The sequence below is a fragment of the Eurosta solidaginis genome, chromosome 5 (assembly GCF_040869045.1).
Source record: "Eurosta solidaginis isolate ZX-2024a chromosome 5, ASM4086904v1, whole genome shotgun sequence".
Taxonomy (NCBI): Eukaryota; Metazoa; Arthropoda; class Insecta; order Diptera; family Tephritidae; genus Eurosta; species Eurosta solidaginis.
The window spans coordinates 272,474,593-272,500,283 of record NC_090323.1 but is presented as its reverse complement, the minus strand read 5'-3'; the positions used below and the strand labels follow the sequence as shown (position 1 = coordinate 272,500,283).

The following is a 25,691-nucleotide window of genomic DNA, read 5'->3' as shown; positions in this document are numbered from 1 at the left end:
ATTAAAATTTTCTTTTGACTTGACATTCTTCAGTACGGCGAATTGGTTGAATTCGCTTTGCCACCACCTGGTATGGATTCGCCTTGATTGCGCGTTGTCACATTTTTGACAGCGCTTTTGTTTAGAAATCATATCAAGGCGAATCTATACTAGGTGGTGGCAAAGCGAATTCAACCAATTTGCCGTACGGAAGAATGTCAGGTCAAAAGAAAATTTTCATTGATTTCGATTAACTGACTTGTTGTAGTACAAGGCTTTGTATGGAAAATTATCAAGAAGAAGCAAACAGCTGATGGGATAACACCACCTGTAATGAATTCGCCTTGAATCATATCAAACAATCCAAGTAATTTCTTTTAAAACACTTATGTTATAAAAAAAAAAAACAGAGTATTGAAAATGGATAAAATGAATGAAAATACCAGAGAAAACACAGAAAATCTATCGGAATTGAATATGACACCAATCTTGCTAGCTGCAGTATTAGGCTTCGTTATAATGGGTATAATGGTACACATAAATGTTGTAATTGTAGATTTTATTATTTTTATTAATTTGCAGCAATTATTTTGATATTGCGAAAGAGATCGCTGGGAAGGCGAGACTTTCTTTTAACAGGTTTAAGCGAATCTGGTAAGAGTGCAATCTTCATGCAGATTTTGTACAACAAATTCCCCAATACACTGACGTCAATTACGGAAAACGTTGGAGAATATCGTTCGGGCCGTTCGTCTGGACGCCTCATTGATATTCCTGGCCATTATAGAGTTCGAAACAAGTACTTTGACCAATTTAAGCATTCTGCTAAAGCGATAATATTCGTCGTCGATTCTGTGACAGTACAAAAAGAGGTGCGCGACGTGGCTGAGTAAGTACCTGCATAGTTGAAATAAACTAATTTAGTACAAATTTTAATTACTTGATTACGAAACAGCGTATTGTATAGCGTGTTGGCAGATGTTGCTACACAATCCTGTCCAGTTCTGGTACTTTGCAACAAGCATGATTTGAGCACAGCAAAAGGAGCTCAGGTGATAAAAAGTATTTTGGAAAAGGAAATGTTAGTGCATATTAAATTGCATGTAAAAATAATATAAATACTAAATGTATTTTGTTTTTTAAACTATAGGAATATCGTACGGTCAACTCGCAGTCGAAAGCTACAGTCAGTAGGTGAGGAAGATGCGTCTAAGCCGTTGTGTTTAGGGAAAGAAGGCAAGGATTTCGAATTTTCACATGTTCAACAAAATGTACAATTCATCGAATGTTCTGCAAAGGAAAACCAATTAAATAATTTATCAGATTGGATTGAAAGATTGCTGTGAACGAAAGTAAATGGATAAACAATACTAAAATATAACACAACTCGTATCTAATTTTTTTCAATATGCTAAATGCCGCTTATCCTTTGGGAATTAAGATGTTTGTGTACAGCATTCTGCTTTGTCTTTGATAAATAATTCAATTAATTTTAACACCTAGTTATTCATACTTTTATAACTTATATCTAATGTAAATTAAATGATTTATAGAAAACGCAATTGCATTTAAGCCATCTATTATTTTGAGTTCCTTTAATCAGTCGTTATGTTTAAATAAAATACCTAAGGAAAATAAATAATATGAAAAAAAATTAGTATGTAGATAGATTGGAAACGAAGTATTATATTAAGCTAAGGGTATGAACAATACGAACTCGAAAACACAGTATTTGAGCCATATCATATATCATGGAAAGAAAAGCTTATATTCCAAACTAACAAAAAAAAGGAATCGGTCACCAACTGGAGGTGAGGAATTTAAGGGAATAAAGCACTTATATCAACTGGAAGTACTTAAGTAATTAAAACAAGAGGAGTCAGGCAATATGTCGACCTGCCGTCCACCCCAGCGGGTTAGGGGGTTAGAATATACCCGCGGTTTCTTATGAGCGGAATTTCCTAGAAGATTCAATACGTTCATGTTAGATCGTTCCCAAGATGGTCGGGCTGGTACCTTAGTTGTGATTGTTACCGGAACGTACCAGACCGAACGTTCAAAGAATTTCTTTATCGGTACAACAACAACAACAACACAGACATTAACAGTTCCAAAGACCCTAAGTTTCTTATGGGAGCGGAATTTCCTAGAAGATTCAATACGCTCATGTTAGATCGTTCCCGAGATGGTCGGGCTAGAACCTTAATGGTGCTTGTTACCGGAACGTACCGGATCTGCACCCGGCAATGGACCATCAACATCGATAACACTGAGAAATGGTTTTGCTGCATCTGCTGGAAAAGAATCTTTTTAGGACGGTCATACTCTCTTCAGTGTGTCTCGTGTAAGGGATGGTTGCATCGGACAGGATGTTCTGGGCTTGATCCCAAAACCCGGCGTCCACGTAACTTTTATAAATCTATTGTGGCTCCTTGCTGTTCACGCCCAAAGGAGTCCCGTAGTCTACGCTTAAGCGCCCCCCACTACCTTCCAGCAGCCCCGCTGCTCAGCAAGTCACAACAAGTACCCGCTGCTGCTCGCGCCCCACGGCGCCAACAACTCAAACAGCTGATACCACTCATAACTACTACCTTCGTAGTAGAGTTGATAGCAATGCTGAGCATCAGCCCCTGCCCCCGTCTTCTCCCGCCCCCTCTTTTCCGGCAGCAATCGTGCAGGTCAGGGAAACAGACTCTTAGTCCCTACCTCCGTTTGCACCGTCTGCCAGCACAGAATATATAGGTTTGCGACATCCGCCCAATGCAGCTCCTGCCTTGGGTGGTGCCACTTTCCTAGATGTTCTGGTCTTCGTGACGGCAACCCCCCGACGGGTTTCATCGCGCCATGTTGCCAGGTCGCAAACCCAAATCATCCGGGTACCCCAATGCTTGACCAAGGACGCCCAGTACTAGGGCCACAACAGCAATTGCGTCCTGGCCTTCCACAACCCAGGCGTAGTCACCCGTCACTTACCCCCAGAGTGGCGGCGTCTCCCCTTATGCACTTCAGAATTCTGCAGTTAAACTGTAATGGACTAACTGGGAAGATTACGGAGATAGTCGATTTCATGAAGCTGCACAACATCCGCATTGCTGCGATTCAAGAGACTAAACTCACAGCAAGATCTGCATTGCAGACCTGCTCTGGGTATAATGTCCACAGGAAGGACCGCGAGAGCGGAAATGGAGGCGGCCTCGCGTTTATCATACACCACTCTGTGCAATATTATATATTTGATCCTGGCATCGACCGCAGGGACAATGTCTTAGAACGTCAAGGCCTATCTGTCCGGTCAGGCGATGCAAACCTAGAAATCATCAACATCTACATCCCTCCTGCCACCTGTTGCCCCAGTGGATACCGCCCTAATATCAGGGCCTTACTCACTGGCAACAATCACATTATCTTAGGCGATTTCAATGCCCATCATGATCTATGGCATTCAAACTTGCGGGCGGACAGTAGGGGTGAGATGTTGGCGGATCAAATAGAAGAAACGACGTTCTGCACAATAAACGGAGACGCCCCCACACGTATGGTAGGAAGCTGTCACAGCTCGCCAGATATCTCAATCCTGAGCGCAGAACTCGTAAACTGCGTCAACTGGCAGCTGATGATAACATTGGCATCCGACCACCTGCCCATACTTATTTCGCTCGAGCGTACCGCCGACTTCATTGTCACTGAAAAACGCACCTTCATAAACTTCAAAAAAGGAAAGTGGGAAGAATATAAATCCTTTACAGACAACCGCTTTGCTGCCCTCCCTATCCCGACTGACGCCCGCCAAGGGGAGCGTGCCTTCCGTAAGATCATTGAATCCGCCTCGGCACGTTTCATTCGCGCCGGGAGAATTCCCGAAATCCGGCCCACTTCCCGGCGGAGGCCGCAAACTTAGCGAGAGAACGTGACCTTATAAGACAGCTTGATCCAGGCGACCCCCAAATAAGGGATATAAACCAACGCATCAGATTGCTTGTGGATGAACACAAGCGGGCGAAATGGGAGGAGCACCTAAGAGGTTGTAACCTCTCTACCGGTGTGGGTAAACTTTGGTCCACCGTAAAGCCCCTATCGAATCCGACTAAGCACAAAGACAAAGTTTCAATCGCCTTTGGCGACAAAGTGCTGTCGGATGCGAAAAAATGCGCGAGCGCTTTCTGCCGACAATATATAATGCATCCTACGGTCGACAAAGATAGACGGAGAGCCAATAGACAAGCACATAAACACAAATTCAGCGCGTTACCAATCACCATCACCGCTAAAGAGGTTGAGGACGCCATTGGTCGTGCTAAACCATCCAAAGCAGTGGGTCCAGACGGCATAGCCATGCCGATGCTTAAAAGCCTAGGGAAAGAGGGTTTCAAATATTTAGCGCATGTCTTCAACCTGTCTCTTTCCACCTTTGTCATATCCGAGAAATGGAAAATGGCCAAGGTGGTCCCGCTACTAAAGCCTGGGAAACCAGCTAACATAGGTGAGTCGTATCGTCCGATATCTCTCCTATCGCCAGTGGCAAAGACGCTTGAAGCCATTTTGTTCCCTTATTTCCAAGCAAATTTGCAGCTAGCCCCTCATCAGCATGGCTTCAGAAAACTCCATAGCACTACCACCGCGCTAAATGCCATTAGCACCCAGATAAATTGCGGTTTAAATCAATACCCCCACCATAGAACAGTACTCGTAGCGCTAGACCTATCAAAAGCTTTTGATACGGTCAACCATGACTCGTTACTGCAAGACCTGGAAGGGTCTACCCTTCCCCCATGTCTTAAAAGATGGACCGCAAATTATCTGGGTGGTCGGCAGGCATCGGTGCAATTTAGAAACGAAACATCAAAACCAAGGAGAATTAAACAAGGGGTGCCACAGGGTGGTGTCCTATCCCCACTTTTGTTTAATTTGTACATATCTAAGCTACTTTCACCACCGGAAGGAGTCACAATCGTTTCCTACGCCGATGACTGCACAATAATGGCCACAGGCCCAGGCCCAAAGATCGATGCGCTATGCAATAAAATAAACGGCTCCCTGATCTCTCCAGTTTTTTCGCCTCGCGAAACCTGGCATTATCACCGACAAAATCCTCCGCGACCTTATTTAGAACATGGACGTCCCAAATGTCGACCATTTTGAACATCCACGTCGATGGCACTACGCTACCGACTGACCTACACCCCAAAATCTTGGGTATGACGTTTGATCAGGATATACATTTTGGTGAGAATGCAGCCGCAATTGTACCGAAAATCCAGAGCCGTAATAAAATCCTCAAATCCCTTGCTGACAGTACTTGGGGAAAAGACAAAGAAACACTCATTACTACTTACAAAGCAATTGGCCAGCCGATTGCATGCTACGCGTCCCCTATATGGTCGCCAAGCCTAAAAACTACTCACTGGAAGAAGCTACAGGCCTGCCAAAATACTGCTCTCAGAACCGCCACGAGCTTTCTACTTATGTCCCCAAAACACCATCTACATAATGAGGCAAGAATACTCCCCATCATGAGATGCTAACCAAACAGTTCCTGTTGAATACCCAGAAACCTGGACATCCCAACAGACATCTGATTGATGAGCCAACACCGTCTAGGGAATTAAGGAGACATCTCCGTAAGCATTATGAGGAAATACGGCACCTGAGAACTCAGCGGTATGAAGCAAAAAACACCAGCAGGTCCTCAGTGAACTCCACAAACTGGCGTCGGAATTTATGCCAGGAATTGCCCGGTAAATCCAGTACTCAAAGAACATTACCTAAAACTTGCGGAAGAGGAACGCATACTCGCCAGGGAAACGCTAGTCACTCTAGCTCAACTTCGTTCTGGATACTATAACAGGCTAAACTCTTACCTATCCAGATTCACCTCCGACATACAAAATGTATGCCCAGCTTGCAATGTGTCCCCACATGACACCAACCATCTCTTTAATTGTAATGTGGAACCAACACCTCTAACACCCCTTTCATTATGGTTCACCCCTGTTGAAACAGCAAGTTTCCTTGGACTCCCGTTAGAGGATATTGATGACAATTTGTGATCGGTCGCGGCTATTAGGTGGGGCGAGCATTGCTACAACAACAACAACAACATCGATAACCCAATGCCTTCGGGGAGAGTTCTTATCGCTACTACAACAACAACGAGTCCTAGAGACTCAATTGAAAAGAACGTGTTTCAAGCTCAGTAACTGGCATATCAAAAGAGGCTAATGTTTTGGGATGTTGGAAAGGAAATGTTGCCAATCATCTCACTCCCCTTCCTATATAGGCTAAATTACTTTAAGGATATAATTGTTCTATTATTGTTGTCGGAAGGAACATAGTTCCGATCAATATTGCCTAAATAGCAGTCTAACTCTACGATCGGACGGGCGGGTATTCTGAACTCCGAACTGTAAATTTCTTGATGAACTATCATCCAGAGAATGCCTTTGTCTTATTTAATGTAGCACCTATAACAGAATAACAACATGACCTACCAAGAGAAACCTTTAGGCATCGAATAAAATTAAAAAACTTAAACTGCGATGAGTGGTAAAATTCAATAATGCGTCTAAAGTAAACTGACCTCAACTTCAACTGTAGTTGAAGCTTTTATCAAAAAACCGGACATAAGTGGGAGAGGTGTTATCCATTATATAGTTGAACTGTAGGAACTTTGCGCACTTAAATGGGTTTCGGGTTTGATGAAAAGTTTTACAGTCACACTTGGAAGTGATCGTAATACTTGTTCTTTCCATCTGCTCTGTTGACATTGAGAATCGGAAGTAAAACATATAACCTTCTAATATATCATTCAAACTTGATCAGAAGATCTCCCATAAGCTCTTGACAGTTAATTCATGATGTATTACTAATGTTCCCAAGTTATTATTTACTAAAATATGTTAGCGGATATAATAGGAGTCGACCTAGAACTAGAAAGTGCTAATCCGATCGATTTCAATTTTTTTGGAATAAATTAAGCATACTTATATAATGAAAACATCAATAATATGAACGCAAAATAGTTAAACACGACCTTACTTATGGAAGCCCACACCAAAGATACCCAAATATGAATCTCTGTAATTAAATCCGGTAAAGGTCCATCAATATTTTTTTGGGGAAAAGAATAATTGATTTTTAATTCTGTTAAATTCCTCTGCCCGACACAAGAATTCTGTTAAATTCCTCTGCCCAACCAAAGAAATTGAAATTATAATGAAATTCTGTCTGAACAGAATTCTTGTGTTGGGCAGAGGAATTTAACAGAAAAAAGGAGAGAAAGTTATGAGCGAATCCCCATGGCCCATGGTTGCTTTCAAATTTCAAAGAAAATTTCAACAGCCGTCTCATTATTTGATTAATTGATTTCTATTCGGTGTGTCGAGTTGAGATTTAGTTAGTTAAAAGTTTAGAAAGTATAAAATGCCGAAAACTAGGAAGTGTCGCGTTCTCGGTTGTACTTCGGATAGTACAAAAAAACACTTAACATTTTTTTCGTTTCCGAGGAGGAAGGAGGAGCAGCAAAGGTGGAGGGATAACCTGCAAATCCCCACTTGTGAAGACCTTCCTCCTAAAAATTCATTTGTGTGCAGCCGCCATTTTGAGGAAGGTGCAAGAACGGAGAAGCGTTTGAAGCTTGGTGCTATCCCCACCCTTAATTTAGGTAAGTTATTTTCAATATACATAGGTAATACGAAAGCATGACATGATAATACGTGTCCAAAAATATCGGGAGGTGCCAAAAGACGCGCATTGGCCTCGACAAACAATAATCCGAAGGCGGAAAAGAAAAATTTTATCTCGGTCCGGAGATATTTGCAGTTAAGTTAGAGGTTTCAAAATTGTGAACATTAGTGTTTTGCGCGGATATAGTTTTGGTGTTCAAACCGGTGCTGGGCCCATCCAGGGTAATTTTTTATAAGCGATATACTTAGTACTTACGTCCATTTCTTTAAGTCGTACAAATTGGCCCTACCCCTACGAGGATTAAGAAATATGTATGTAGTTCCCTGTTAGAGGTTCACAGCTTCAAACTATTACTATTTTATTGACTAAATTCAATTTTCCATATTCTTTAAAGTAGTCGGAGGGTAGATTATGTATGTATATACACCACCTTTATGACTCGAGAGAACGGATCCGCTAAGTGTCGCAAACGAGTTACGGAATGTACTGAGTCTAGCTATCCATATCATTTCTGTGGCAATTTGACAAAACAACTTATTTCGAGTTAACGTTATGGCGATAAATTGAAAACATAACTCAAAAACTATCCGCCCGCAACTCATCACTGTGACTTCCTATTTTTTGTAGCAGCCATTTGGCGCTAGGGGTTATGAATAAATTATGTTGGAGATCTGTTACGGATTTCTGTGAAGAAGCCAAGATTTCACTTTAATCCTAACTCGAAATAAGTTGTTTTGTCAAATTGCCACAGATTTTTACTATGAGCAAACTTATCCGTATTTAATGAAACGAAATGTTCGAAATGAAAATACAATTCAGCAAGGTGGTGTGGTTGTCATTATTTCGGCGTGGGACTCACGATTCGTGTAATTCGCATACCCTGTACGACTTCGCGAGTCCCTTATATCCAATATTCGGCATTTGTGAGTTGTGGCAATGATTCGGCGCTCAGTTCTTAGCCTACTTAAAAATACGGTAATAGTCTAGTTGAGGGGTCGACTGGACAATAGTCTCGGGAATAATAATCCGAAGGCGGAAAAGAAAAATTGTATCTCTCTCCGGAGATATTTGCAGTTGAAGTTGGCATTTTCGTGTGGTTGTTGTTGTTTTGTACCCACCAAAAAAATTGTACATCCCCGTGGCGGTAGCCACGGTTATACCACACACCCGGACTTGGCATGGCGTAGTCCAGGGCTATTTTTTATAAGCGCAGCCGAAGGCCGCCAACACAGAAAGATGTCCTGCGCAAAAATACTATGGATCCCACCCCCGGTTTCGGAGGTACCCGCGGGTCTTTTTTCGGTTTTTCGTTTCTTTTTCGCCTTCGGATTATTGTTCTCCAGACAGCCAGACAGATTAATTCGCGTCTTTTGACACCTCTCGATATTTTTTGATGCGTATTAGCAGTCGACACCTCAACTAGACTATTACCAAAAATACTTACCACTGATTGTCTTTACATCGCTCTTAAAGATCTCTAGCAATTATAGAATATTTACATCTATTCTATTCCAAAAAAAAATATTTTTAGGCCTTTGAGCTCAGTTCGAACCTATGATCTTTCTCATTAATACGCTCATAAAACAACTGTTTATATAACTTTTAATTCACTTACTAAGGATGGGCATAGACTTGTGATTAAGCCAATTGTAGAATGCAAAACATAGTAGATGCAGGTTCTATTTATTTTACCAACAAATTTATGCATAAACCATTTTCGCGGGTAATTTCTGATTAAATATAAAAAGTTATAATTATGAATATAGTAAATCCTCTTTGTATTTAACATTATTTTGCAGAATGGTACTGGCTTTGATGTCCGTCTGTGAGAACTAGTTTTAAGTTTTTTGCGTTTCTTTCGAAATATGGCAAAGCTCGTATTATAAGAAGAAATAATCGGCGTCGAGAATGTGCCGTTGTGCTCCGTTGTAAGCTCCTTTCATATTGGCGCCGTTATGTTGTTGTTGTAGCAGTGCTTCGCCCCACCTAACAGCCGCGACCGACCACAAATTGTCATCAATATCCTCTAACGGGAGTCCAAGGAAACTTGCCTGTTTCAACAGGGGTGGACCATAAGGAAAGGGGTGTTAGAGGCGTTGGTTATATTTCTTAGAGATAACTTTAAAAGGTCCTTCATAAGGTGATTCTAAATTAGATTTACGAAGAACTTTAACAAAAGCATACTCATAATTTTCTAATTTTTTAGGAATGAAAAAGTTGTCTTTGTTATGATGAAAAACTTTAGAACGAACAAGCGAAAAATATTCTCTTATTTTGTGAAGAGGGTCATTAGAAAAATCATATTCTTTATTACTATTTGAAATAATTAATTCACCAGGTATTCTAAGTGTTTGGCCATAAACAAGTTCAGCAGATGAACATTTTAAATCTTCTTTAATAGAAGTTCGTAAACCAAGAAGAATGAATGGTAAAATGTCAGACCAATGAACCGAATCGTTTGATGCTATAATTGCTGCTTTTAAAGTTCGATGAAATCTCCTATCATGCCATTTGCTTGGGGATGGTAAGGAGATGTATGAATTTTATGAGAACCTAAAAGTTTTAGTTAATTCCGTAAAAAATTTTCAAGTGAATTGTGAACCTTGATCTACTGTAATATTTAATGGTATACCAAATCGTGGTATATAATTTTGAATAAAAGTTTTTACTATAGTATTTGTTGAAATATCTAGCTCTGTGAAGTTGGCACCTACTTGGTCGAATAATTAAAAAAACCATATCTCATTCGTTTGTCCACCGGTTGTCCATGTTTGTCCAGGAAAAATTTTCGTTTGTCCACCTTTTGTTAAAAAGTTATTTCAAAAAAAAAAAAATCGTGTGTGAAGTTGGCACCTCCATTTGTGAGTATTTAAAAAAAACTAAATGCCATTCGTTTGTCAATCGTTTGTCCACGTTTGTCCAGGAAACATTTTCGTTTGTCCACTTTTTGTTAAAAAGTTATAACAAAAACATTTTTTTTCCAAAAAACCCAAAAAATTTGTTGTTTCGCTTTATTGTGCTAAATCGTATGTCCGTCGTTTGCCCATCGTTTGTCCATGTTTGTCCAGGAAACATTTTCGTTTGTCCACCTGTTGTTAAAAAGTTATTTCAAAAAAACAAAAATCGTGTGTGAAGTTGGCAACTCCATTTACAAGTAATTAAAAAAACCAAACGCCATTCGTTTGTCCATCGTTTGTCCACGATTGTCCAGGAAAATTTTTCATTTGTCCACCTTTTGTTAAAAAGTTATTTCAAAAAAACAAAAATCGTGTGTGAAGTTGGCACCTCCATTTACGAGTAATTAAAAAAACCAAATGCCATTCGTTTGTCCACGTTTGTCCATCTTTGTCCAGGAGAAATTTTCGTTTGTCCACCTTTTGTTAAAAAGTTATTTCAAAAAAACAAAAATCGTGTGTGAAGTTGGCACCTCCATTTACAAGTAATTACAAAAACCAAATGCCATTCGTTTGTCCATCGTTTGTCCACGTTTGTCCAGGAAAAATTTTCGTTTGTCCACCTTTTGTTAAAAAGTTATAACAAAAACATTTTTTTTTTTTTCGAAAAAACCCAAAAAAATTTTTGTTTCGCTTTATTGTGCTAAATCGTATGTCCGTCGTTTGCCCATCGTTTGTCCATGTTTGTCCAGGAAACATTTTCGTTTGTCCACCTTTTGTTAAAAAGTTATTTCAAAAAAACAAAAATCGTGTGTAAAGTTGGCACCTCCATTTACAAGTAATTAAAAAAACCAAATGCCATTCGTTTGTCCATCGTTTGTCCACGATTGTCCAGGAAAAATTTTCATTTGTCCACCTTTTGTTAAAAAGTTATTTCAAAAAAACAAAAATCGTGTGTGAAGTTGGCACCTCCATTTACGAGTAATTAAAGAAACCAAATGCCATTCGTTTGTCCACGTTTGTCCAGGAAAAATTTTCGTTTGTCCACCTTTTATTAAAAAGTTGTAACAAAAACATTTTTTTCCAAAAAACCCAAAAAATTTGTTGTTTCGCTTTATTGTGCTAAATCGTATGTCCGTCGTTTGCCCATCGTTTGTCCATGTTTGTCCAGGAAACATTTTCGTTTGTCCACCTTTTGTTAAAAAGTTATTTCAAAAAAACAAAAATCGTGTGTGAAGTTGGCACCTCCATTTACAAGTAATTAAAAAAACCAAATGCCATTCGTTTGCCCATCGTTTGTCCACGATTGTCCAGGAAAAATTGTCGTTTGTCCACCTTTTGTTAAAAAGTTATTTCAAACAAGTAAGGAAGGTTAAGTTCGGGTGTAACCGAACATTACATACTCAGTTGAGAGCTATGGTGACAACATAAGGGAAAATAACCATGTAGGAAAATGAACCGAGGGAAACCCTGGAATGTGTTTGTATGACATGTGTATCAAATGAAAGGCATTAAAGAGTATTTTATGAAGGAGTGGGCCATAGTTCTATAGGTGGACGCCATTTAGGGATATCGCCATAAAGGTGGATCAGGGTTGACTCTAGAATTTGTTTGTACAATATGGATATCAAATGAAAGGTCTTAAAGAGTATTTTATGAGGGAGTGGGCCATAGTTCTATAGGTGGACGCTATTTAGGGATATAGCCATAAAGGTGGATCAGGGTTGACTCTAGAATACGTTTGTACGATATGGGTATCAAATGAAAGATGTTAATTAGTATTTTAAAAGGGATATATCCTTAGTTCCATAGGTGGACGCCGTTTCGAGATACCGCCATAAAGGTGGACCAGGGGATACCCTAGAATTTGTTTGTACAATATGGGCATCAAACGAATGGTGTTAATGAGTATTTTAAAAGGGAGTGGGCCTTAGTTTTATAGGTGGACGCCGTTTCGAAATATCGCCATAAAGGTGGACCAGGGGTGACTCTAGAATGTGTTTGTACGATATGGGTATCAAATTAAAGGTATTAATGAGGGTTTTAAAAGGGAGTGGTGGTTGTTGTATAGGTGGTCGCCTTTTCGAGATATCGCTATAAAGGTGGACCAGGGGTGACTCTAGAATGCGTTTGTACGATATGGGTATTAAATGAAAGGTGTTAAAGAGTATTTTATGAGGGAGTAGGCCATAGTTCTATAGGTGGACGCCATTTAGGGATATAGCCATAAAGGTGGATCAGGGTTGACTCTAGAATGCGTTTGTACGATATGGGTATCAAATGAAAGGCGTTAATGAGTATTTTAAAAGGGAGTAATCCTTAGTTCCATAGGTGGACGCCGTTTCGAGATACCGCCATAAAGGTGGACCAGGGGTGACCCTAAAATTTGTTTGTACAATATAGGTATTAAAAGAAAGGTTTTAATGAGTATTTTAAAAGGGAGTAATCCTTAGTTCCATAGGTGGACGCCGTTTCGAGATATCGCCATAAAGGTAGACCAGGGGTGACCCTAGAATTTGTTTGTACAATATGGGTATCAAAAGAAAGGTGTTAATGAGTATTTTAAAAGGGATTGGGCCTTAGTTCTATAGGTGGACGCCGTCACGAAATACCGCCATAAAGGTGGACCAGGGGTGACTCTAGAATGTGTTTGTACGATATGGGTATCAAATTAAAGGTATTAATGAGAGTTTTAAAAGGGAGTGGTGTGAAGGTGTTTTCCAGATATCGCCCAAAATGTGGACCAGGGTGACCCAGAACATCATCTGTTGGATACCGCTAATTTATTTATATATGTACCTAATACCTGCCAAGATTTTAAGGGTTTTTATTTCGCCCTGCGGAACTTTTTCATTTTCTTCTACTTAATATGGTAGGTGTCACAACCATTTTATAAAGTTTTTTCTAAAGTTATATTTCGTGTCAATAAACCAATCCAAATACCTCACCATGTTTCATCCCTTTTTTCGTATTTGGTATAGAATTATGGCATTTTTTTCATTTTTCGTAATTTTCGATATCGAAAAAGTGGGCGTGGTCATTGTCGGATTTCGTTCATTTTTCATACCAAAATAAAGTGAGTTCAAGTAAGTACGTGAACTAAGTTCATTAAAGATATGTCGATTTTTGCTGAAGTTATCGTGTTAACGGCCATGCGGATGGACATACGAACGACAGTGTATAAAAACTGGGCGCGGCATCAACCGATTTCGCCCGTTTTCACAGAAAACAGTTAACATCATAAAATCTATGCCCCTACCAAATTTCAAAAGGATTGGTTAATTTTTGGTCGACTTATGGCGTTAAAAGTATCCTAGTCAAATTAAATGAAAAAGGGCGGAGCCACGCCCATTTTGAAATTTTCTTTAATTTTGTATTTTGTTGCACCATGTCATTACTGGAGTTGAATGTTGACATAATTTACTTATATACTGTAAAGATATTAAATTTTTTGTTAAAATTTTACTTAAAAAAAAATTTTTTTTAAATGTGGGCGTGGTCCTTCTAAGATTTTGCTAATTTTTATTAGGCGTACATATAGTATTAGGAGTAACGTCCCTGCCAAATTTCATCACGATATCTTCAACGACTGCCAAATTACAGCTTGCAAAAGTTTTAAATTACCTTCTTTTAAAAGTGGGCGGTGCCACGCCCATTGTCCAAAATTTTACTAATTTTCTATTCTTCGTCATAAGTTCAACTCATCTACCAACTTTCGTCGCTTTAGCTGTCTTTGGTAATGAATTATCGCACTTTTTCGGTTTTACGAAATTTTCGATATCGAAAAAGTGGGCGTGGTTATAGTCCGATATTGTTCATTTTAAATAGCGATCTGAGGTGAGTGCTCAGGAACCTACATACCAAATTTCATCAAGATACCTCAAAATTTACTCAAGTTATCGTGTTAACGGCCATGCGGAAGGACAGACGGACGACTGTGTATAAAAACTGGGCGTGGCATTAACCGATTTCGCCCGTTTTCACAGAAAACAGTTAGCATCATAAAATCTATGCCCCTACCTAATTTTAAAAGGATTGGTTAATTTTTGTTCGACTTATGGCGTTAAAAGTATCCTAGACAAATTAAATGAAAAAGGGCGGAGCCACGCCCATTTTGAAATTTTCTTTTATTTTTGTATTTTGTTGCACCATGTCATTACTGGAGTTGAATGTTGACATAATTTACTTATATACTGTAAAGATATTAAATTTTTTGTTAAAATTTTACTTAAAAAAAATTTTTTTTTAAATGTGGGCGTGGTCCTTCTAAGATTTTGCTAATTTTTATTAGGCGTACATATAGTAATAGGAGTAACGTCCCTGCCAAATTTCATCATGGCATCTTCAATGACTGACAAATTACAGCTTGCAAAAATTTTAAATTACCTTCTTTTAAAAGTGGGCGGTGCCACGCCCATTGTCCAAAATTTTACTAATTTTCTATTCTTCGTCATAAGTTCAACTCATCTACCAAGTTTCGTCGCTTTAGCTGTCTTTGGTAATGAATTATCGCACTTTTTCGGTTTTACGAAATTTTCGATATCGAAAAAGTGGGCGTGGTTATAGTCCGATATCGTTGATTTTAAATAGCGATCTGAGATGAGTGCTCAGGAACCTACGTACCAAATTTCATCAAGTTACCTCAAAATTTACTCAAGTTATCGTGTTAACGGACGGACGGACGGACATGGCTCAATCAAATTTTTTTCGATCCTGATTATTTTGATATATGGAAGTCTATATCTATCTAGATTCCTTTATATATGTACAACCAACCGTTATCCAATCAAACTTAATATACTCTGTGAGCTCTGCTCAACTGAGTATAAAAAACAAAAAACGTGTGTGAAGTTGGCACCTCCATTTACGAGTAATTAAAAAAACCAAATGCCATTCGTTTGTCCACGTTTGTCCAGGAAAAATTTTCGTTTGTCCACCTTTTGTTAAAAAGTTATAACAAAAACATTTTTTTTCGAAAAAACCCAAAAAAATTTTTGTTTCGCTTTATTATGCTAAATCGTATGTCCGTCGTTTGCCCATCGTTTGTCCATCTTTGTCCAGGAGAAATTTTCGTTTGTCCACCTTTTGTTAAAAAGTTATTTCACAAAAACAAAAATCGTGTGTGAAGTTGGCAACTCCATTTACGACTAATTAAAAAAACCAAATGCCATTCGTTTGTCCATCGTTTGTCCACGTTTGTCCAGGGAAAATTTTCGTTTGTCCACCTTTTGTTAAAAAGTTATAACAAAAACATTTTTTTTTTTCGAAAAAACCCAACAAAAATTTTTGTTTCGCTTTATTGTGCTAAATCGTATGTCCGTCGTTTGCCCATCGTTTGTCCATGTTTGTCCAGGAAACATTTTCGTTTGTCCACCGTTTGTTAAAAAGTTATTTCAAAAAAACAAAAATCGTGTGTGAAGTTGGCACCTCCATTTACGAGTAATTAAAAAAACCAAATGCCATTCGTTTGTCCAGGTTTGTCCAGGAAAAATTTTCGTTTGTCCACCTTTTGTTAAAAAGTTATAAAAAAACATTTTTTTTTTCGAAAAAACCCAAAAAAATTTTTGTTTCGCTTTATTGTGCTAAATCGTATGTCCGTTGTTTGCCCATCGTTTGGCCATGTTTGTCCAGGAGAAATTTTCGTTTGTCCACCTTTTGTTAAAAAGTTATAAAAAAAACATTTTTTTTTTCGAAAAAACCCAAAAAAATTTTTGTTTCGCTTTATTGTGCTAAATCGTATGTCCGTCGTTTGCCCATCGTTTGTCCATGTTTGTCCAGGAGAAATTTTCGTTTGTCCACCGTTTGTTAAAAAGTTATTTCAAAAAAACAAAAATCGTGGGTGAAGTTGGCACCTCAATTTACAAGTAATTAAAAAAACCAAATGCCATTCGTTTGTCCATCGTTTGTCCACGATTGTCCAAGAAAAATTTTCATTTGTCCACCTTTTGTTAAAAAGTTATTTCAAAAAAACAAAAATCGTGTGTGAAGTTGGCACCTCCATTTACAAGTAATTAAAAAAACCAAATGCCATTCGTTTGTCAATCGTTTGTCCATGTTTGTCCAGGAAAAATTTTCGTTTGTCCACCTTTTGTTAAAAAGTTATTTCAAAAAAACAAAAATCGTGTGTGAAGTTGGCACCTCCATTTACAAGTAATTAAAAAAACCAAATGCCATTCGTTTGCCCATCGTTTGTCCATGTTTGTCCAGGAAAAATTTTCGTTTGTCCACCTTTTGTTAAAAAGTTATTTCAAAAAAACAAAAATCGTGTGTGAAGTTGGCACCTCCATTTACAAGTAATTAAAAAAACCAAATGCCATTCGTTTGTCCATCGTTTGTCCACGATTGTCCAGGAAAAATTGTCGTTTGTCCACCTTTTGTTAAAAAGTTATTTGAAAAAAACAAAAATCGTGTGTGAAGTTGGCACCTCCATTTACAAGTAATTAAAAAAACCAAATGCCATTCGTTTGCCCATCGTTTGTCCATGTTTGTCCAGGAAAAATTGTCGTTTGTCCACCTTTTGTTAAAAAGTTATTTCAAAAAAACAAAAATCGTGTGTGAAGTTGGCACCTCCATTTACAAGTAATTAAAAAAACCAAATGCCATTCGTTTGTCAATCGTTTGTCCATGTTTGTCCAGGAAAAATTTTCGTTTGTCCACCTTTTGTTAAAAAGTTATTTCAAAAAAACAAAAATCGTGTGTGAAGTTGGCACCTCCATTTACAAGTAATTAAAAAAACCAAATGCCATTCGTTTGTCCATCGTTTGTCCACGATTGTCCAAGAAAAATTTTCATTTGTCCACCTTTTGTTAAAAAGTTATTTCAAAAAAACAAAAATCGTGTGTGAAGTTGGCACCTCCATTTACAAGTAATTAAAAAAACCAAATGCCATTCGTTTGCCCATCGTTTGTCCATGTTTGTCCAGGAAAAATTTTCGTTTGTCCACCTTTTGTTAAAAAGTTATTTCAAAAAAACAAAAATCGTGTGTGAAGTTGGCACCTCCATTTACAAGTAATTAAAAAAACCAAATGCCATTCGTTTGTCAATCGTTTGTCCATGTTTGTCCAGGAAAAATTTTCGTTTGTCCACCTTTTGTTAAAAAGTTATTTCAAAAAAACAAAAATCGTGTGTGAAGTTGGCACCTCCATTTACAAGTAATTAAAAAAACCAAATGCCATTCGTTTGTCAATCGTTTGTCCATGTTTGTCCAGGAAAAATTTTCATTTGTCCACCTTTTGTTAAAAAGTTATTTCAAAAAAACAAAAATCGTGTGTGAAGTTGGCACCTCCATTTACAAGTAATTAAAAAAACCAAATGCCATTCGTTTGTCAATCGTTTGTCCATGTTTGTCCAGGAAAAATTTTCGTTTGTCCACCTTTTGTTAAAAAGTTATTTCAAAAAAACAAAAATCGTGTGTGAAGTTGGCACCTCCATTTACAAGTAATTAAAAAAACCAAATGCCATTCGTTTGTCCATCGTTTGTCCACGATTGTCCAAGAAAAATTTTCATTTGTCCACCTTTTGTTAAAAAGTTATTTCAAAAAAACAAAAATCGTGTGTGAAGTTGGCACCTCCATTTACAAGTAATTAAAAAAACCAAATGCCATTCGTTTGCCCATCGTTTGTCCATGTTTGTCCAGGAAAAATTGTCGTTTGTCCACCTTTTGTTAAAAAGTTATTTCAAAAAAACAAAAATCGTGTGTGAAGTTGGCACCTCCATTTACAAGTAATTAAAAAAACCAAATGCCATTCGTTTGTCAATCGTTTGTCCATGTTTGTCCAGGAAAAATTTTCGTTTGTCCACCTTTTGTTAAAAAGTTATTTCAAAAAAACAAAAATCGTGTGTGAAGTTGGCACCTCCATTTACAAGTAATTAAAAAAACCAAATGCCATTCGTTTGTCCATCGTTTGTCCACGATTGTCCAAGAAAAATTTTCATTTGTCCACCTTTTGTTAAAAAGTTATTTCAAAAAAACAAAAATCGTGTGTGAAGTTGGCACCTCCATTTACAAGTAATTAAAAAAACCAAATGCCATTCGTTTGCCCATCGTTTGTCCATGTTTGTCCAGGAAAAATTTTCGTTTGTCCACCTTTTGTTAAAAAGTTATTTCAAAAAAACAAAAATCGTGTGTGAAGTTGGCACCTCCATTTACAAGTAATTAAAAAAACCAAATGCCATTCGTTTGTCCATCGTTTGTCCACGATTGTCCAGGAAAAATTGTCGTTTGTCCACCTTTTGTTAAAAAGTTATTTCAAAAAAACAAAAATCGTGTGTGAAGTTGGCACCTCCATTTACGAGTAATTAAAAAAACCAAATGCCATTCGTTTGTTCACTTTTGTCCAGGAAAAATTTTCGTTTGTCCACCTTTTGTTAAAAAGTTATAACAAAAACATTTTTTTTCGAAAAAACCCAAAAAAATTTTTGTTTCGCATTATTATGCTAAATCGTATGTCCGTCGTTTGCCCATCGTTTGTCCATCTTTGTCCAGGAGAAATTTTCGTTTGTCCACCTTTTGTTAAAAAGTTATTTCAAAAAAACGAAAATCGTGTGTGAAGTTGGCAACTCCATTTACGACTAATTAAAAAAACCAAATGCCATTCGTTTGTCAATCGTTTGTCCACGTTTGTCCAGGAAAAATTTTCGTTTGTCCACCTTTTGTTAAAAAGTTATAACAAAAACATTTTTTTTTTCGAAAAAACCCAACAAAAATTTTTGTTTCGCTTTATTGTGCTAAATCGTATGTCCGTCGTTTGCTTATCGTTTGTCCATGTTTGTCCAGGAAACATTTTCGTTTGTCCACCGTTTGTTAAAAAGTTATTTCAAAAAAACAAAAATCGTGTGTGAAGTTGGCACCTCCATTTACAAGTAATTAAAAAAAAACAAATGCCATTCGTTTGTCCACGATTGTCCAGGAAAAATTTTCATTTTTCCACCTTTTGTTAAAAAGTTATTTCAAAAAAACAAAAAACGTGTGTGAAGTTGGCACCTCCATTTACGAGTAATTAGAAAAACCAAATGCCATTCGTTTGTCCAGGTTTGTCCAGGAAAAATTTTCGTTTGTCCACCTTTTGTTAAAAAGTTATAACAAAAACATTTTTTTTTTCCAAAAAACCCAAAAAAATTTTTGTTTCGCTTTATTGTGCTAAATCGTATGTCCGTCGTTTGCCCATCGTTTGTCCATGTTTGTCCAGGAGAAATTTTCGTTTGTCCACCTTTTGTTAAAAAGTTATTTCAAAAAAACAAAAATCGTGGGTGAAGTTGGCACCTCAATTTACAAGTAATTAAAAAAAACAAATGCCATTCGTTTGTCCACGATTGTCCAAGAAAAATTTTCATTTGTCCACCTTTTGTTAAAAAGTTATTTCAAAAAAACAAAAATCGTGTGTGAAGTTGGCACCTCCATTTACAAGTAATTGAAAAAACCAAATGCCATTCGTTTGCCCATCGTTTGTCCATGTTTGTCCAGGAAAAATTTTCGTTTGTCCACCTTTTGTTAAAAAGTTATTTCAAAAAAACAAAAATCGTGTGTGAAGTTGGCACCTCCATTTACGAGTAATTGAAAAAACCAAATGCCATTCGTTTGTCCATCGTTTGTCCACGTAAGTTTTCACAATTTTTAACATGATTAGGTAGTTCATTAAAACATTTCAGGCCTTTGTAAAATATATTTTGCTTGTCCATTTTTGTTTTGAGAAGAGGTAATCTAAAATTATTATTTTCCCTGATTATGTAAGAATGGGTTTCATTCACATAAACAAGTTTTTCACTTAGGTAGGCTGGTAATTTACCATGCTTGATATAAAATACAAATTTCATACTATGGTAAAATATCAACTGTTTCACACTCAACCAATTTAGTGCATCAAGCATACTCTTTATGGAAGTGTCGTACCTCTTGTGTTTCATTGGCAATAAAGAATATTGTAGGGCAATATAAGAAGTGCGGTTATATGATGGATATGTTGTTGTTGTTGTTGTTGTTGTTGTTGTATTAACGATAAAGGGAGTGTTATCGATGTTGATGGCCCATTGCCGGATATAGATCCGGCACGTTCCGGTAAAAAAGCACCAACAAGGTACTAGCCCGACCATTTCGGGAACGATTTATGTGACCACATTAAACTTTCTAGGCCGTACCGCCCTCCCCACCCCCTACTTCCATGAGGAAATTGGAGTCGCCAGAGCCTCAATGGTCAATGAAACGATTCGATGCGGGTAGGTTAGGTGGCCAATTGGGATGGAGGAGCTATATATTGCGCTGGCGACTCCTTGAGAGGGTTGCGCTACACAACCCCCTTGAATTAATTTGGTATTTTAGTCGCCTCTTACGACAGGCATACCTACCGCAGGTATATTCTAAGCCCCCTAACCCGCTGGGGTGAAGTTCCAGCAGAACTCAGTAGTTGATTCTATTTCACCCACACTTACCTGTAGCCTGTAGTTATATGGCCATATCCCCTGATATATCACATTTGCTTGTAACCAAATAGGTACGCTCAAATGAAATGCTACACAATTAAAGTACATAATTTAAATTACAATACTAAATTGAAGCCTTTACAAATACATGTACGTGCGCATACGTGTGTGTTAATTTACTTAACCGAAAAAAAGTTTGAGATGTGCATAGTTTCTTTCTTCATTTTTTCATTACAGATGAAGATAACGACACGATCGATATTGTGAACGTACTCAGAGTGTGGAAAGTGATTGCCAGTTGATCGACAGGCAACCAGCTGAATCGACCATAAATTTGACAAATGTTTCAGCCTCAACCTCGACCGACTCCATAGAAAAAATTGAAACACCTGCAGCCGAAGCTGTAGAAACAACTGCAACTCCAGCCACAACACCAGTTACTGAAACCAAAATGGCTGACAACATTGCTGAAAAAAGCTTTGAACAGCTTAGTGAAGACTTGAAAAATCATATGGCTAAGGAAAAAATTGTTCACAATACTGAAAGAAAACTTAAAATTGCCGACATTCTTAATTTACCTAGGCAAAACCCATATGAATCGCCTAGAGTTGGTAGTACTGGCGCTACACCTAAAACAACTCAGATCTCTAGCATCGTATATCATAAAGGTAAAGGGTGATTAAAGTAAGTGCTATATATTTTATTTGATCAAATAATTTCGTTTCCATCACAGATGCTAGTATTAATAAAGCTATACATGCCATGATGGCTATGGGTTTCAGCAATGAAGGCGGATGGCTGACACAACTACTGGAATCAGTCAATGGAAATATTTCGGCAGCATTGGATTTGATGTCGCCAGCAAATAATCAAAGCAACAATTAAATTAAAGCTTTTATATAAATTCATTAATCTTTATAATATTTAGGGGTCTTTTTAATAACTTTTCATTAACCTGAACTGTATGCTCTCGTTTTCTTCGTTGAAACGATTTATCTGCACTACAAGCAAACAAGATGATTGATGATTCTGATTGGGCTTACCATTCCCTTCTAATTTTGGTTCTTATACATGGAAGTCATACCATTTCGACTTTTATTCTGCATCATCCTCCTTTCGCTTTTTCTTTTTTTTCACATTGAAATATTTTATTTAGACTTAAATATATATTTTTTGTTTTCCTTTTATGCCTTAAACGAATATTTACATATGCAAACATACCTTTAAATATGAAAAAAATACATTGCATTGCAAACGTATGAACGTTTGTATAATGTATAATATATTATATGAATGGTTTTTATTATTCAGCTAGAGAATTTGTCTCAATTATAAATATAAACAATGAATATGTATATGAAAACTGCAATGTAATGGAATAAATATTTTATGCAAAATAAATGAAATGAAATAAATTTGAAGGTTGCAGATTATTCGAAATGACTTCGTTCACACAATTTGATGTTAATGAGCGAAGAGCAAAGTCACAAAACTAATTGTCGAGTAAATTTCAATACATTTCAATACTCGATTTCCTCGTTGTCCATAGCGACGTAACTTACGTAAGTAAAACATACTTACCAACATCTCATAAAAAAGGAGCAATCAATATTTACAAAAATACTTGTATATTCTATATTAAATAACACAATAATTTATAAATCCTCTACATAATAAACTGCATACATGTATCTTAAAAAATAAATTCAACTCAAAAAAGTTTTGCCATAAAAATTCGGAAAGGCTCCCATATAGTTATCACTAAAGTTGTAGCCGTTAAATATTTATAAAATTTGTCATGCTTTTTTAAATTTCGCCGAAAGAAACCTGTATTATAGCCAGTATATTGGGCCAGCTTAGCCGTAAAGAAAGTTAAGAGTCCCAGAAAGTTGTGAATAAAATCATTAACAACAGGCGACACTAATTGCCGATAACTGCAAGAGTAAAGGCTTAATATGCCGGAAAGGCAATTTATCACAAAGAACACGCATGCGGCTAAACCTAACAAACGAGAGAAGCAGTTATAAAAACATTAGGATACAACAAACGAAGAATAGATTTCGATCTAACCCCACTTACCCAATTTGCCACGCCAGGAGAGAAAATGATGTTTTTTTGGGATTTTCTGCAGGGTGCCGGCTACACCCAAAAGACCGCCCATTAATTGCAGATAAAAGTATAATGTTGTCTTTGTATCTGGATGTAAAGAACGTGTTAACCAATTGTTGTTGCAATGAACCATCATACCCTCAGCCGATAAAAATACAAACTAGGTAAATAGTAATTAATCATAACAGTTTATTTTAAACTAATTGTTTTTCATTACTCACTCCCAGTGTGCAGAGGAAACCGTGTGTGGCTTTCTTTTGGAATTTCAACTCGGCACATTTTACCGACATACATATCGTCACAGCCAGGATAAAGCATTGATTTGCAAGATTCCAGGTATAACTTATGACCATGATGTTTAATGTGCGCAGTATGAGAGTTTCTGAGCTGTTTAGATTGCAAAATAATAGTGCTTATTGTTTCACTGGAAAAAATATATGGATAAAGGTATATCAACATTCAAGTTGATATTTAAAAAAAAAACTTTTATTTTGGTTTGCAATATAAAATTTATTTTTGTTTATTTTTGAGTTTAGATATTTTCAAACTAATTAGAATTTTCTTTTTTTGAAGTTATTCAAAAATTTTAAGTTAACACGAAAACTCAATTAAAAATTATTTTAAAAATTCAAGTAAAGAATACAAAGTAGTAAACACTATATTTACTCCCCCTCCAAGAAAATTTTAAACAAAAAAATTATTAATTAATATTTAATGTAACCTTTTTTGTTTTTTGTTGTTTAATGTATTTGTATTTAAATTAGTGTTAATAAGTATGTTTGCTGGTTTAAGTAAATCAATTGAAATATTTTTAATAGTATTTTTGTATTGAATTGTAAATGTTTTATGTTTCTTAGAGATAACTTTAAAAGGTCCTTCATAAGGTGATTCTAAATTAGATTTACGAAGAACTTTAACAAAAACATACTCACAATTTTCTAATTGTTTAGGAACGAAAAAATTTTCTTTGTTATGATGAAAAACTTTAGAACGAACAAGCGAAAAATATTCTCTTATTTTACGAAGAGCGTCATTAGAAAAATCATATTCTTTATTACTATTTGAAATAATTAATTCACCAGGTATTCTAAGTGTTTGGCCATAAACAAGTTCAGCAGATGAACATTTTAAATCTTCTTTAATAGAAGTTCGTAAACCAAGTAAAATGAATCGTAAAATGTCAGACCAATGAATCGAGTCGTTTGATGCTATAATTGCTGCTTTTAAAGTTCGATGAAATCTCTCTGTCATGCCATTTGCTTGGGGATGGTAAGGAGATGTATGAATTTTATGAGAACCTAAAAGTTTAGTTAATTCCGCAAAAAATTTTGAGGTGAATAGTGAACCTTGTAATATTCAATGGTATACCAAATCGTGGTATATAATTTTGAATAAAAGTGTTTACTATATTATTTGTTGAAATGTCTTTAAGTGGATAAGCTTCAGGCCAACGTGAAAATTTGTCAATAATAGTTAAAATATAACAATTTTCATTTGAAACAGGAAGAGGTCCAACAATATCCATATGAATATGTTCAAAACGACCTGATGGTATTTGAATTTTTTGAATAGGAGATTTAGTATGTCTTGAAATTTTGGATTTTTGACAATTGATGCAAAATGAAGTCAAATCGTTAATTTCTTTATGCATGCTAGGCCAATAATATTTATTTTGAATTAATTTTCTATTTGTTCTCATACTTGGATGTGATAATGAGTGAATTTTGTCAAATATAATTCTACTTATAGAATGTGGAACATAAGGTCGAAAAAGTTGTAGAGAAACATCACACCATATATTTAAATTAATAATTGTAATATGAATTACTTTTAAATTATTTTTAGAATTTTGATCAGAAATGGTTTTTTGTAAAAATGTATCAGTTTGTTGTTCTTTATATAAAGTTTATAAATTTATATCTTGAGTTGAAATTGCATTTACTTCTGGAATACGGGAAAGTGTGTCGGTAACTATGTTGTGTTTTCCACGTATATATTGAATATCATTTGTAAATTGAGCAATATATTCAAGATTACGTATAATTGAATTATAAGTTGCCAAAACTTCACGATCAAATGTTGAATATTTAGATTCTGTTGTAGTTAATTTTCTTGAAAAATAAGCTAAGGGTTCTAGTATATTATTGCTAGTTTGTTGAAGAACTGCTCCAATAGCAACATTTGATGCATCTACTGCTAATGATAAAGTACCATTTTTGTCGAAATGTGTAAGAAAATTATTTTTAGCAAACATTTTTTTAACATTTTCGAAAGCTGTTGTGACTTCATTTGTCCAATTTAATTGTTTGAGTTTGTTTTTAATTGCATGTGGTGGGTGTTAACATTTCATGCAGAGGACTAAGTTCTGTTGCTAACATTTTAATATATCTGTGATAGTAATTTACCATACCTAAGCATTTTTGTAACTTATTTATAGAAATCGGTTTTTCAAAATCTGTTATGATTTCAATTCGATCTAAAGATGGAATCCAAACATTAGACTCGAGTCTAACTTCGAGAATCACATGGTCAAGAATGAATGTTCCCCAGCAAACATCAATAAAACAGTTAGTGCTCTTCACATACCAGCAAAAGGCCGCCAACGTACT

At 36.5% G+C, this 25,691-nt stretch overlaps 3 protein-coding genes across 10 annotated transcripts in view; 2 read left to right on the top strand and 1 right to left on the bottom strand.

The window, feature by feature from the left end:
• The first annotated feature begins 207 nt into the window (after window positions 1–207).
• On the top strand, window positions 208–1,546 carry SrpRbeta (signal recognition particle receptor beta). The gene is made up of 4 exons (XM_067786781.1): window positions 208–502; window positions 562–868; window positions 935–1,060; window positions 1,130–1,546. Exons 1-4 carry the CDS (start codon window positions 400–402, stop codon window positions 1,323–1,325), a joined length of 732 nt encoding a protein of 243 aa, XP_067642882.1. The 5' UTR covers window positions 208–399; the 3' UTR covers window positions 1,326–1,546.
• Window positions 1,547–21,054: 19,508 nt separating this feature from the next.
• Window positions 21,055–22,388, top strand: LOC137254415 (protein ref(2)P-like). Its single transcript, XM_067792043.1, has 3 exons — window positions 21,055–21,123; window positions 21,251–21,641; window positions 21,707–22,388. Exons 1-3 carry the CDS (start codon window positions 21,055–21,057, stop codon window positions 21,856–21,858), a joined length of 612 nt encoding a protein of 203 aa, XP_067648144.1. The 3' UTR covers window positions 21,859–22,388.
• A 228-nt stretch (window positions 22,389–22,616) lies between these two features.
• Window positions 22,617–25,691, bottom strand: part of LOC137253563 (uncharacterized) — a 155,271-nt gene continuing 152,196 nt past the window's right edge. For all 8 annotated transcript variants that reach the window (XM_067790744.1, XM_067790745.1, XM_067790747.1 and 5 more), the window contains 3 exons: window positions 23,304–23,469; window positions 23,053–23,242; window positions 22,617–22,974 (listed from right to left, as the gene is read on the bottom strand). In XM_067790744.1, coding sequence (XP_067646845.1) covers window positions 22,685–22,974; window positions 23,053–23,242; window positions 23,304–23,435 — 612 coding nt within the window. In that variant the 5' untranslated portion in view covers window positions 23,436–23,469 and the 3' untranslated portion in view covers window positions 22,617–22,684. The remainder of the gene's footprint in view (window positions 22,975–23,052; window positions 23,243–23,303; window positions 23,470–25,691) is intronic.